Genomic DNA, 14,236 nt, shown 5'->3' with positions numbered 1-14,236 from the left:
TGATGGTAGGACAGCGAACCTGTGGGACAGAGGGCGCTAGACCCTGAGAAATATGAGGGGGCCTTCAAAAGGTCATAGAAAACAGGGTTCGAGTCCCATGAATTTCTGAAGCCTGTTATAGGAATTTGGGGTCAGGTTTCGGAGATACCAAGATTCTTGCTCTCACAAAGCTCAGTGTGTACCCACAATTGGCACTGCACCCTATCCTGCCCTGCCACTGCCTCTCTGGCAGAGGTCACCCAGGTCTACCTGCCCCAGGCACCCTGGCGCACTGGCTCCTTGATACACAGTCACAGGTCATGCACACCAGCACTTCATAGTCTGTACGGATATTCCTCTGTACGGTTACCTCCCGGAACCTCTAAACAACCCTGAAAGTGGGCCTGAGATTCTAACACACCCCCGCCCCCGCCCCAAAGAGGATCTGACCTTCAGAGAAGCCCACAGGCCCTCAGCGCTAATTAGGATGAATCTGGTCTCCTGGTTTCATGTCTAGTCCTTTTTGAGTTTTGTAGTTAGTTTCTTCATAGGGGTGCTTGGTCCTGCCCCTGGGGGACCCCAGTCTTTCCCATCGGAGGATCTGCAAGGGGGCGGGGTGGTATCACCCATGCCCTCTGCCCGGTGCTCAGGTGTATGGTAGGTGGTCCCAGGTTGCCCCATTCCCTGAGAAGTCCCGTCCCTAGTCTGTCTTTCTGTGCCAGGTACCAGCGGGAGCTGGAGGGGGTAGGGGCAGCAGTACCAGATGACAGACAGCAACCTCCCCCTCACCCATCACACCTTCTCCTTGAGCATCTGACCGCTGTCCTCTTTGTTTTCTTAAGTGTCTCCCCTCCTCCCTCCTCCCCCCGCCCCCTCCCCTACCAGGACAAGGCCTTTCCGATCATCAAATAGAAAGCGCTGCTTATGGGAGGGCTGAGATGGCTTTATTGGAGCCCGTAAATCTCCGGGCGCTGGCTCTCTGGAGTGCCGGCCTTGGTGAGTTATGGGCCAGGCCAGAGCCGGGCAGAGCAGGAGCCCTCTGGGGAACATGAGCTGGGGTCCTGGGGCTCCTGGCCCCAGGAGGGCCCCCAGATAAGGGTGGGAAGGGCCCACCAGCCCTGCCATCGTGGGTGCTGGCCCAGCATCCCCACCCCAGGTGCCATTCAGCAGCAGAGACATCAGATTTCCCCTCCCCGTGATGTCCGTGGGCCCTGGACTGCAGCCCCCGTAAGTCCGGTGCAATGGGGAAAGCCAGGCCATGGGCAGCCAGGAAGGCTGTTTGTCTTCATCCCAGCCTGGACAGGGCAGCCGTGTGTGCTTGAACGCGCCACTTCACCCACCCACGTGCGCCTCCGTGCCCTCACCTGAGCAATGGGGCCTTTTCAGGGACCCGCAAGACTGGGCATCTGAACAAACAGGTCCCTGCCATCTTCCTCACGCCTCAGGGGCAGCCCGGCCTGGACACGGAGCCAGCGGCCCTGGGGTCAGATAGCCTGTCCCTGAATCCTGATTTTACCAGGCAGCAGCAGCAGGGCTGCAGGCAGGCCGGGTCGTGTCCTCGTGCCGCTGTGCTGTCACCTGTGAAGCGGACTGGCAGGCAGGACGGGAGTCATGGTGGTGGTGGTTGGAGGGGGAGCACGGTGGCTTAGAACCTGCCGCGTGCCTAGAACCCTGCCTGGCACACGGGACACCCTGTCCTACTCCTTCCCTCGCTGGCCCGTGTCCTTGTCACCAACTCTTAGGCATTGGTGCCTCGGGGCTTTCTTGCCTCTGGCCTCCCGCAGTCTCTCACCATGTCTGATTAAAAATCCACACTGCTTTCCTGGCGGCCTCTGAATCACCCTGCTGTCCTGAGAACACCCTGGCCCTGGTCTGCACTCCCCCTGCCCTCGTCGGAGTTCATGCACCCCCACCTCCCATAGGAATAGCACCGTCTGTACTACCAGACTGTCCCCCAGCCCGACTGGAGGAGCCCTGTCCCCCTGCCCTTCCCAAGGGATCTTCCTAGCCCCACAAAGGACCCTCAGCGGGGATGCGTCCTTGGGGTGCCAGCCCTGCTTCTCCATTGAGGCCGGATGCTGCATGGGGTGGGGGTGGGGAGAGACCCCATGGCAGGATGCCCAGCCTTCTGCAGGGGGCCTGCACAGGAACCTACCTCCCCTCACCCTCCCCCCCGGCCCTGCCTCCTGGCAGCAGAGGGCCCTGTCCTCGGGGATGATGGTTGGCCGACAAGGGAGCGGAAGGGGAGAATGACTCACTGGCTGGAGCCCTGGGGTACAGACACGTGGCGGGGTGGCTTTCAGAGGAATGTGCCTTGGCTTCAGAAGAGCAAGGACAAATGCAATGCGCAGGAAAGCCAAAGCCCAGCCAAACCCGCCGCCATCGAGTCCAGTCCGACTCAGAGCGACGCGAGAGAGCCGAATGGAAGGACTCCCTAGGGGTTTCCGAGAGGGCACGTCTTTCTTAGAGCAGACCGCCTCCTCTGTGCCCCTCAGAGCCACTACTGGTGGGTTTGAACCTCCGACCTTTAGGTCAGCAGGCAGCATGGTTCCTTCGCTCCAGTAAGTCACAGGGAACAGCTGCCGTGACCCCAGCGCAGTGGTTTCCTACATTTTGTCTTCTGGGGATATTTAGCAACATCGGGAGATACTGCGGGCACCAGAACTTGGGAGCAGACCCCTAGAGGGGGCCAGTAGCCATCTTGGAGGACTGCCCATAGCAGGCTTGCCCAGCCCACAGTGCAGGCGCCTGGTGTGAGGACTCTGCTCCAGCACTACCACTCAGAAAGGACTGTCCTCCACATGTGCTTGACCTTGACTTCCCTCCCAATGGGTATGTGTGTTTTTTTTAATCCTATTGAGTTAAGGTTGTTTTATTTTTAACTTATCTTTTAAAAATCATTTTATTGTGGCCTTTTACACCTCTTACCCAATCCATACATCCAGACATTGTGTCAAGCACATTTGTACATGTGTCTATCATTTTCAAAACATTTTCTTTCTACTTGAGCCCTTGGTATCAGCTCACCACCCCCACCCCCCGTGAGCCCTTGATAATTTTTTTTTCATGTTTTACACCAACTGCTGTCTCACTTCACCCACTTTTCTGTTGTTTGTCCCCTTGGGAGGGGGTTCTATGTATATCCTTGTGATCGGTTCCCCTTTTCTCCCCCCACCTTCCCCTTCCCCTCATGGTATCGCTACTGTTTTGTTTTTTAATTGCGGGTTTTCCCCCTATTCTGAGAGTCTTGGTTTGTCCCTCTCTTTCTGCAAGTCACAGACTCCTCTTCGGTCGCCCCATCATTTCTAATAGCAGACTCACGTCCATGTTGGAGATTGTTCCACTGCTACTGGGCAGGCGTATTGCTGCCCGCCGTTTCCCTCTTTAAGCAGCATTGGGCTGGGCATCTCTGTGACTCAGCGTGGGGGCAGGTCCACCGTCCGTCTCTTTGGGGCTGTTTTGTGAGTTGCAGAGTAAAGGATTTCCATGGAGAGATTCAGAGGCCGGCAGCACCCCTTGTGCCCCCCCATGACTGTGGCCTGGAGGGCCAGGGCTGCTCCTCTGTGGGCACCCAGGGTACGGAGAGCCGGCTGTGGGGTGCTGGAGGGGCGGGAGGGCCTGTGGCTCACCCTTAGCAATCCGAACGTAACAGGCTTTACTCTCCTTGGCTACTCAGGTTAATGCCTCATCAATTGGAGCCAGTTGTTAGCCAATTAATCAGAGTCCAGTGTGGGCCTTTTAGGAGAGGTAATCAGTTGTTGGTTTACGTGAGCTTGATGAGAACTGTCGTCCTGTGAAAATTCCTGCCAGCCTGCAGGTGGCACCTCCTCGGGGCTGGAAGGCAGCCTTTCCTCACCGGACAGCAATAAGTACCGTGAACGGACCCGCTCGGTGCACAAACCCAGCCCCGGGCACCGCAGGAGGACCCAAGAGACCCAACTGCAGTTGCTAAATCAGCTGAGGGCTCTTTGGTGGCGCTGCCCTGGTCTCTATGACATGTGACATTGCCAGACACCGGGCACATGCTTCCCGGGGGTCTCTGATGCCAGCCTCACCGTGACCCTGATGCCCTGTCCCCACCCAGTTAGTCACGGGAACCAAGGTTTATGAGCACCTGCTGGGCCCCCACCCTGCTGGGCTGGCATCACAGTGGGAGAGGGCCAGGCAGGAGCCAAGCGAAGGCGTGGGGAGAAGTTGGGTAAGGGTGGCATGGTGTGCCCGTGAGGAAGGGTTCCTCTGTGGAGGTGGCATCTGAGCTGAGATGCAGATGAGAAGCCCTGGGTGGCTTTCTCAGGGAACTTGGGGGAGGGGTGCTGGCTCTACGCAACCCCCTCTCTGAGGGTCCTTAGGGGTACGAGCTCTCAGGCTCACCCCGCCCTGCCCAGGTGAACTCCGAGGTAAAGGTAAGGTTACCCACCCTCTGGCTGCCATATGTTGGTCATGGAGTTGTTGAATACAGCTCAGCCCAGTTGCCACCCAGCCCCCGGGGCCCTGTTGTCAGCAAGCAGCTGAGTGACAATTTTTAATTCATAAGGGATCTTACCCAGAGCCCATCTGCAGACTCCTTTCCAATTGTCATTGCACAATAAGACTCATCTCTCTCTGTTGGAATGATATGGCCGGCTGGGCAGTGATGGGCCTGCAGGCCAGCCTGCTCCTGCCTCCAAGCTGGCTTCAGCCATTCCCACAGAGCTGTGTGTGATGGGGGCGTCTCTGGTAGAGGGGGGTCTGGGAGGACATGAACCCTTTAGCTGAGGGGGAGCTGCATTTAACTCTCTGCTCTGCCCTCACTACCTGGATGACCTAGTATCGCTTCCTTTTAACCTCACTGTGCCTCAGTTACCTCTTCTGTAAAACGGGGACAGGAAGATCTGGCTTGTGACATTTTAAAAAAGAAAGGGAATCCCTGCATGGTATAAATGGGTAGTGGACTTAGTCCACCGGAAGGTGCATCCGAAGAATGTCCTGGCTATCTACTTTTGAGAGAGCCCGCATCGCTCATCTTGATTGAGATGGAGCCCCCACCCCACCCCCCGACTTGAGACTGAGTTTGATTCTCCTACAGTCAAGGCAACCGACAGCAGCGGGGTAGGATGAGAGCCAAGACATGCAGCTGCGCTGGGCAAGGAAGGCCCTGTGAGAGGTGCTGTGTGCACGCCTGCCCTGGGCTCTGCACGGCCTCGAGGCAGGCGCTGTCTTCAATGCCTGGCAGAGAGGAGCCTGGCTCAGAAGATCGGAAGAGGTGTGCACCAGGCTCAGGATGCCCCAGGTCTCGAGACTTCCAGGGTGGGCCTGACCACAGGTTCCCCCTGCTCCCACCCTGGATTCTGTGTGGCCGCACCAGAGGGTCTCATGGTTCCCAGAGCTGGCCCCCAGCCTCTGCACCGATGGGGGACTGCATCCTCCGCAGCTCCGCACTGGGGTCCCAGGAGAGGACAAGCCCCTCCTAAACCACCACTTCTGCTCTCCTTCCCCAGGGTGCTGGCATAGGGCGGGACTGGGGCACCATGGTCTTACACTTGGCACCACCCTGCGGCTGCTCTGTGGGCCATGCGCCAAGCAGTCGTCCACGGCTCTGTTCCTGCCAGAGTCGGTTGCCAGCCCTTTCTTCTAAGGTGCCTTGCAGGGGATGCACAGCACCCACCTTTCCATTGGTAGCCCAGCACAGCACTGTTTGCCTCACTACCCAGAGACTCATCCCCCCACCCCGGACCCAGGATGCTTATCTGACCTTTCTTAGGCCTAGCTCCAGGCCACGCTAGATTAACAGCCTATTCTGGGGGCTGCGAGGTCAGAGTGAGACCCAGCCCTTTCCTCAAGGTCACCTCCAGCCTCTGGGCATGAGTGCCAAGGAGACTGCAGCCCGGAGCTGCCTCCCTGACATCTTTGAGAGACCAGGCTGGCACTCAGGGGGACCAGGACGGCCCCGCTTCCCATGGAGCAGGAGGCTGCCTTCCTCAGAAGGTGTGTTGAGCTGGCTCCTGAGAGCGGGCAGCCTCTGGGGGAGTCGGAGCAGACCCTCCTCCCCCCTCCCTCCCTGGGCTGTCAGCCCAGCATAGCCAACAAAGCATCCCGTCAAGCAGCCTGAATTCAAGACACCAAACTGCTGGGTGTCCCGACCCAGCCACTTCTCAGAGAATGGGAGTAGAACAATTTGGCCAAGAGTTGGAGGAGGGTGATGGGGAGACCTGCTAGCCTCTGAGACCACGGAGGCGGGAGATGAGCCTGGGACCCCTACCTGCCCCACAGCCCTCCACCTCCAGTCTGGCCATGGGCCTTCCTCCCCCTTTGGCTGGTTCCTTCTGCCTCTGACCATGGAGCCCTTGGCTCGACTCCACGGCGCCCTCTAGCTGCCGTTCCGCATCTCTCCTTCCTTTCTGACCATCTCTTCCCCGGGAGCAGTCCACTCACCGCCCCCACTCCAGAGAGCCACGCTGACCTTGGGGGCCGGGTCTTCCTACTCTGCAGCCTCTCTGTGCTACTCCCTCAGGGGACCATTTTCCTCAGAACCCACCATTTTCCCCCAGCAGCAGGCACTATGCCACCTCCCACCTTCCGTGCCTCTGTGTCCCCTTCGCAGTCTCATGGCTTTCCCTGCGTCCTCAGTCAAGCTGCAGGTCTCCCATCAAGGCAGCATTGGGTGGGTCGCCCGTCCCTGGTGCCCCAGGTGCATCCCCTCTGGGTCTCCTCCAGCCCTGCTTCCCGGTCTCATCCCTTGTGGGGACACCTCTTCAGCCACCTGGAAGGCACGAGCTGCCACACAGTCACCCTGCTGCAACGTGGAGCCCTTTTTGGAGAGGGATTTGCCAGAGCTTTCCAGAATGTAGCAAAAGGTTAGGCAAATATCGCATGCGCGTTATACAGGCGGCTCTGGGGCTGGTTTGTCGTGTGGTAAGTGTATTGTTCGAGGGGGAGAGAGGAAGGCCTTCGACGGCATGCACTGCCACCGCGGCTGCAGCCATGGCTTAGCCGTAAGAACCCCGGTGAGGATGGCACAGGACCGGTGGGGTCTTGTTCCGTGGCACGGACGGTCGCGGGGAGTCGGACCAGACTCAACAGCACCTAGCAACAACACAGGTTATTTGTGTGGCGCCTTATGTGAGATGAGATGCCGCGGTGTGTTTTACAGCGGAGAAAGCAGCTCCGTCTGTTGGCACGCCAGTCTGGGGAAGGAGGTTGCTGATGGCCTCTTCCGTGTCTCACTGGGGTTCCCCTGCCCGGGGCCGGGGCCGGGTGCAGAAGGTGCGGATACCATGCAGGGCACGTGCCTGTCTGGAGACTCTTGCCTCTGGGTACAAGCGTGGGTGCTCCGTTGACATCTCTCAGCCCACTTCCCCCCACAGAGAGGAGGCGTCTCCGCAGACGTTACCGCGAAGACTGAGGATGACCTTGTGTCAACAGCTTAGCTTCATAAAGTGCTTCATAACGCGTAGTTCCTCTGTCACAGGGTGACCCAGCGGTCACACAACGGGCTGCTAACTGCACGGTCAGCAGTGTGAAACCACCAGCCACCCCTCGGGAGAGAGACGGGGCTTCCTACTGCCGTAAAGAGTTAGTCTCAGAAACTCACAGGGGCAGTCCGGCCCTGCCCTGCAGGGCCGCTACCAGTCGGCATTGACTTAACAGCAATGATGTTTGCGATGCCCCAGGGTGGTGTCTTCGTTAACTGCAAGGTGGAAGAAAGTCCTGGCTTTCCTCTTCCATTGCCCGAGCCCGTGCCAGCCTGCACACGTGCGGTGACCAAAATGGCAGCGGTTTTGTCACCAGTACATTTACCGTCGTGAAAAACAAGTACCCGCTGGATCACAGTGCCACCCCGGCACGCACAGGGCGGCCGTGAGTTGGGGGAACGTTTGAACGGACGGGAGGATGAAGGAAGGTTGAGACTGCTCGGGCCGGCCGCCTTTGGGGTGTTTCACACTGGGCCCCCACCCTCCCTGCTCGCCCGTGCAGACCAGCGGAGAGGGGCCTTGGGTGGCATGCAGTGGCTGCTTCAGCACAGCCAAGACTCAACCTGCTTCTGCTCTTTCCTAAATACTTTGGCTCCCCAGCTCCCAGCACCGGAGGGGATGGTGGGGGCGGCCGTTTCGCTCAGACACACCCCTCCCCCGGCACCCACCCCAGATATGTACCCAGCCTGGCACCTGTCAGCCCAGGGACACAGCTGCCCTTCGGCTCAGCAGGGGCTCAGCAGGTGAAAGGCGCCCCATGAGCCCCTGCCCCTGCCCCTTGGGACTGGGATATAGGGTTCTGGGAGGCAGAGGGCTGATGCGGCTGGTGTCAGCTTCCAGGATAATAGAGGAGCCCCCCCCCCAGGGAAGGGAGATGGTGAGGGGCGGGGGTAGATCAGAGGGAGGGAAGTGGTGGCCTAGTCCCAGGAGTGAGTAGGCAGGGAGCAGAGGCCAGGATTTGGGGTGCGGGCCTGGTGGGCTGCCGGTGTATTGGTGGTCTCATGGCAGCTGCCTGGTCCCCGCAGGCCCACAGTGTGGGGTTGTTCAGTGGCTTGCCTGCTGGACAAACAGCCCTCCACCCAGCCCTGGTGGTGATGCTGGATCACTGTGAAGGACCACCAACCATCCTGGGCTGGGGACCCCGCAGGGCTCCTCCTTAGTCCTCATACCTCCATTGTCTGCAGGGGAAACCAAGGCTGTAATATGTTCAGTCACTTGGCCAGAGTCACAGGGCTGTGACTCAGACCCATGTGGTCTGGCTACAGTGGGCCCGGTCTTAGGGTCCCCAGGCTTGCTTTTCTTCAGGGCCTTTAGCTCAGGAAGAACGTACACACCTAGCCGGGGGTTGTAGGCTTCACGTCCATCAGTACCGTAAGACCGAAGTCTTACCGTGGCCTGGTCCTTCTCCACTGACTCCCCAGACACCTTTCCCATAGTGGGCGCTCTCTTATGTGTGAGCAAGTGAAATCATTAATTCTCTGATTGTTTGAATAAGATCTGTCCTTGGGCCCTCCTGCTTGGGGTGTGGGCCCAGCACCCCGGGAGTGCTGGTGTTGCCATGGTGACGTAGGACTATTAGCATCAGTGCCTCACTCAGGTGGCTTGTCAGCAACCTGCAGGCAGCCGCTCTGGCTGTCGGCCCCACAGTTTGTCCCCCCTGCTTGGAGGGGGGCTGGAAGGTGAATTCTACACAAACAGACATGTGTGAGCACGTGTATACGTGATGGGAATGTTGTGTATTGAGTGATTGTGAGCAAGTCTGTGGGAGTGTGTGCTGGAATGTTGATGATGTCTATGTGTGGTGAGTGGAGTGAGAGTAGTGTGTGAATGAATGTGTGATGTGTCAATGACATGCGTGTTTGGTGTGTGATGTGTTTGGTGTGTGTGTGGTGTATGTGAGTACATGTATGTGTGTGCGATGTGTGGTGCATATGTGTGCACGTGTGGTGTGTGTAATGTGTATCTGTGTGAGGTGTATGTGTCGTGGTGTGTGTCTGTCTAAGTGTGTGGTGTGTTTATGATGTGTCTGTGACGTGTGTGACGTTGTGTATGGGTCCGTGTCCCTGGTGTGACTGCTCCTGGTGGAGTGTTTGCTACAGGTATGTCACAGGAGCCCTGGTGGAATTGAGATCAGACATTGGACTGTGAACTGCAAGGTCAGCAGTTCGAAACTACCAGCTGTTCCTCAGAAGAGAGTGGGGCTTTCTGCCCCCTAAAGACTTACAACCTTGGGAACTCCCAGGGGTGCTTCTGCCCTGTCCAGTAGGGCACCAGGAGTCAGCCTCCCTCAATGGCAGGAAGCTGTTTTGTTGCGTGTTTTTTCATGTTGGAGCAGGGGCCTAGGCCGTGGGAGAAGGGTTGGGAGGGACCAGCTCCTGGATGTGGGGGTGGCAGTGTGACTTTGAGGGTGTCACAGCTGAGAGCTAGGCCTCTGAGTTGTGAATGAGGTCCAGGCAGGTGTAGTTACGCACTGAATACCCAGAGGCAAACCCACTGATGTCGAGGGGATTCAGACTCGCAGTGTGACCCTTTGGTCTAGCGGTTCTCAACCCCCTTTGGGGGTCAAGTGACCTTTTCACAGTGGTCGCCCAATTCATAACAGTAGCAAAATTACAGTGATTAAGTAGCAATGAAAATAATGTTATGGTTGCGGGTCGCCACCACATGAGGAAATGTATGAAAGGGTCGCGGCATTAGGAAGGTTGAGAACCACTGCTTTGGTCAGACTTGAACCCGAGTTTCCTGGCTGTGAATCTTGATGGAAGCTGAGAGCCATGCCTGCCTCCCCGAGAAACTTCTGGTGTGTTTGAGCCACCAGCCTCTCGGTTCATGGCTGAACACTTGCCCAGGGCTCCGTGGTGGAGCGGACGGGCGAAGAGCAGACAGGGCAGGGCTGGTGCCCCATCGGCACTGCGGTTTCACAAACCCAAGCTCTGCGGCAGGCATCCCGGCATGGCGCGGGCCCATTGGCGCATCTTCCCCCACTGCGCTGTGTCTCTGTGCCACAGTCCCTCAGGCTTGACACATTGGCACTTGCTGCCCACGTGATGGATAGGCGTAGTGTCAACCCCACTTTTAGAGGCCCTGGGAAACCAGAAACAGGTGGGTGGCGGCCTGTTGCGACATGCACTTTCCTGCAGCAGCCTGGGACTGAGCCCCCCCGTGTGCGTGGATGGAGAGCCAGAATGATGGGCTGTGGGCTGTGCCAGTGGCACCTGCACCCGAGGATGTGGTGAGGGAATTGGGGGGGGCGGAGACCCCGAGGCCTTTCCTTTGGCAGGGCCTTTGGGGAGCTCAGCAAGCCCAACAGAGCCTTGACTGATGTTGGGGTTCCTCTCGGGCTCTGTGGCTCCTGGGTTTAGCCTCTGCACATTGGGGCAGGTCAACTCTGGGGACGGGCAGGGAAGCTAGACTTTCTGGGTACTTCCAGACACCCCAGGGCAGCCATTGCCAACTGCCCCTCAGCTTCTGGAAACTTTTTTCTTGACCCCAATGTCCAGAGTTCGATGGGCCTGCCCGTGCTCCCCAGCCCATGCCTCACCCGCTCTGAGCCCCCTGTCGTGTGAGCCCTGCCACTAGCAAGTGTGCCTGACACATGTTAGAACCTCAACAAATGCTATGAAGCAAGCGAATGAATCCCTGGGGGCAGTGCCCTGCATCCCCCGCAGCCCCTGGTTAAAGACACCCCCTACGTCTTCACAGCCCTATCCATGGCCCCACAAAGCCCAGCAGGAAGGGTACCCAGGCCTCCCTGGCCTCTGCAGGCCCCCGTCAGTACCCTCCAAAAAGGACACGTGGGGTCCAGCAGGGTCTGGATGGGTTTCCCCTTCCTGACTGGCCCCTGACATGCCCGGCAAACCGCTGTCTGTTAGTGGCCCGAGACTCGAACAGGCTCCATGGCCTGTTCTCTGTTTGGGTGAGCCCCTCACTGTGCTGGGAGGACAGCGTGGGGTCCCCACTCATGGAGTGTCACTCCGCCCCTGCCCTAAAGTCTAAGGGGAGAGGAAACAGGCTCCCCTCTGCGTTTTTCCTCATCAATCCGAGCGGTGACAGGAGCCCCCACTGATCCCGTATCTATTCTGGCCTTGGCTTCCTGGCTTCTCTGGGCTACTTCCACGCTCCACAGGCTGGCGCCACTGGACACCCTCTCGCTGAAGAGCAGCCCCAGCAGGGCCGTGTGCTCCCCTGGACTGAGCTCCAGTCTGACCCAGGAACGCCTCTCTCTCACAGGGAACACCAACAGCATCTTTGCCTTGGACTACATCAGCGGAGCCCTGACCTTGAACGGGCTGCTGGACCGGGAGAACCCTCTGTACAGCCATGGCTTCATCCTGACCGTGAAGGTAAGGCACCTCATCCGGGTAGACAGGGCCCCGCACTAGTGTCCCAGGCTCTGATGCCCACCCCAGCCATGCCCAATGTTTCTGCACTGACTCCTGGGACTTCTGCCCGTTCCCTGTCTGGGAGAGGCCAACTGTTAGCAGGAGTGGGCCGTGCCTGGGACCTGCCTGGTCTCCTCCCCACATTGAGGATGAGGAGGTGGAGGCAGAGGCAGAGGCAGGTACATCCTGAGACCTGTGACATGGTTACAATGTGTCAGTGCATCTTATAAAGCTCCTGGCATTCAGTAGGGACTCGGCCCAAGATCCTGACTGATATCCCATGATTCCAAGTTCCCTGTGCAGCCAAGTTGAATTCCTGAGTATATCCACCTCTGATCTCTTGTCCCATCTCAGAATCTCACCTCTTCTCTTTGATCGGTATCTGATTAGGAAACAGCCACATAGTGCCAGCGCCACCAAAGTGGCCAGAGTCCCACCCCAGAGATGCATTCATGAAATCCATTCTAACTAGAATCAGTGATGTCCAGAACTTTTCCCTGGGAAACCCATCTCAGGGCATGGATCCTGCCTGAGCCCGAGCCGGCAGTTGGGCACAAGAAATGAGGAAGGAGAGGGGGCTTCCTTTGGCATGAGGAGGGTGGCGTGGCCCACCTGGTCCTTAATTGCTCTCCATGACCTTGAAAGGGTTCAGAGCAATGGTGACTTTATTAGCCTCTGCTCAACCCCTAGGAGCCCCTGGTGGCACAGTGGTTAAGGCATGCAGCCGCTAACTAGGTGGCCAGCAACCCACCCACCAGCCGCTCCATGGGCTGATGCCGACATGAGCCCTTCCCAACAATGGGCTCCCCGAGAGGAAGATGCCTCTGTTTGGGAACCCCGGGAGTAGTTCTACTCTGTCCTAAGCAGTCGCGATGAGGCAGTACCAACTCAAGAGCAGTGAGTTTGGTTTGAGATTTGGGTGGGCCCCTGACTCCCCCACTCCTGGCCCTCCCCTTTTGGTCTCTACTCCCCTTATCCATGGCAAGGCTTTCTCCCATGGGCGAGACCTGGTTGCTACTCCCTGCTTTGGCATGAACTCACGGTGAGAGACAGAACTCCATGGTCCTATCTTTGTATAGAGCCAGCGCGGGTGGGGGCAGTGAGCTCCCAAGCCAGGCTGTGCATCTGAATCCCCAGGGCGGGCGGAGTTGCGGGAAGCCCTGCTCCTGGGTCTCTCCCCTAGAGATGCTGGCTCCCCTAGGAATCTGGGGTAGGACTGAGAAGGAATTTGTTGAACCCCAGAACTCTCCTCGGGGCCTAGAACCTGGGTGCCCTCCTGTCCTGCACCTGTGTCGAACCCCCTGTCTAGCACAGTGTCTGGTCCATAGCAGATGTTCAACTAAATCCTGACCTACTGCTTGCACAACGTGCCTTTGCCTTGATTTCTTAAACAGGCTCCTGGCATCCCCAGATGAGTCACCAAACCTGTCGTGTCCTTCCCATTCCATGCCGTCCTCTTGGAAGATTCTAGAATGCTGCTGCCTGAGTTTGAAGCCTGCCCTAGCTGGGTGCCCTTGCGCCACTTACTTAGCCTGTCTGAGTCTCAGTTTCCTCGCCCCCAGTCAAAGGAGGATTCTAAGGCTAGGACCGTGTTTCCGGGGCTGTGGTGCGGGTCGAGCGGGATCATGTGTGGAAACACAGTGCCCCCATCGGTCATGATTACAGCTGTCTTCCTCCTCCCCCTCCCCGGACCACAGGGCACGGAGCTGAATGACGACCGCACCCCATCCGACGCCACCGTGACCACGACCTTCAACATCCTGGTTATCGACATCAATGACAATGCCCCCGAATTCAACAGCTCTGAGTACAGCGTGGCCATCACAGAGCTGGCCCAGGTCGGCTTCGCCCTCCCGCTCTTCATCCAGGTGGTGGACAAGGATGAGGTGAGTTCCCCGAGGGCAGGACAGAGCAGACCCACAGCTCTGCCTGGGCTGTGCGCCACCCCCAGTACCTCGGCTACCAAACAGATACACATGTGGCTGCATCCCGGCCCCGCCGTGTCCTGAAAATAAATAAGGTCGTAAAAATCTGTGGTCCCCCACCTCTGGGCGACTCCTCTGAGAACTGCCTGTGAGCATGCACCTCCTTTCTGACTTAGAAATCATAGACACCGTGGCTCTGTTGTCGTGGGATGTAGTACGGTATGCATACCATGGACGCTTTACACGGTAGAAATTCATTAGCCTGTTCCGCACACCCTGGCGGATCGCCTGGTACCCAGTGTGGGGGATGTACACCCAGCTTTAGGGGCTTCTGTATTCGTGAGCTCTGGTGGCACCGTGGTTACACGGTGGACTGCCAACAGCAAGGTTGGCAGTTTGAAACCATCAGCTGGTTTTCAGAAGAAAGATGAGACTTTACTCTGGTAAACAGCTACAGCCTTGGACATCCACAGGGGCAATTCTGCCCTATGGGGTCGCT

The 14,236-nt window shown here is 58.0% G+C and overlaps 1 protein-coding gene across 3 annotated transcripts in view; it reads left to right on the top strand.

Moving 5' to 3' along the window:
• Window positions 1-14,236, top strand: part of CDH23 (cadherin related 23) — a 410,239-nt gene that overhangs the window by 177,926 nt on the left and 218,077 nt on the right. For all 3 annotated transcript variants that reach the window (XM_075533399.1, XM_075533398.1, XM_075533397.1), the window contains exons 9-10: window positions 11,661-11,773; window positions 13,510-13,698. In XM_075533399.1, the coding sequence (XP_075389514.1) occupies window positions 11,661-11,773; window positions 13,510-13,698 (302 nt within the window). The remainder of the gene's footprint in view (window positions 1-11,660; window positions 11,774-13,509; window positions 13,699-14,236) is intronic.

Source organism: Tenrec ecaudatus, chromosome 16 (assembly GCF_050624435.1).
Source record: "Tenrec ecaudatus isolate mTenEca1 chromosome 16, mTenEca1.hap1, whole genome shotgun sequence".
NCBI classification, from domain to species: domain Eukaryota; kingdom Metazoa; phylum Chordata; class Mammalia; order Afrosoricida; family Tenrecidae; genus Tenrec; species Tenrec ecaudatus.
The sequence above is the reverse complement of the archived record's forward strand: the minus strand, read 5'-3'. Positions and strand labels throughout refer to the sequence as shown.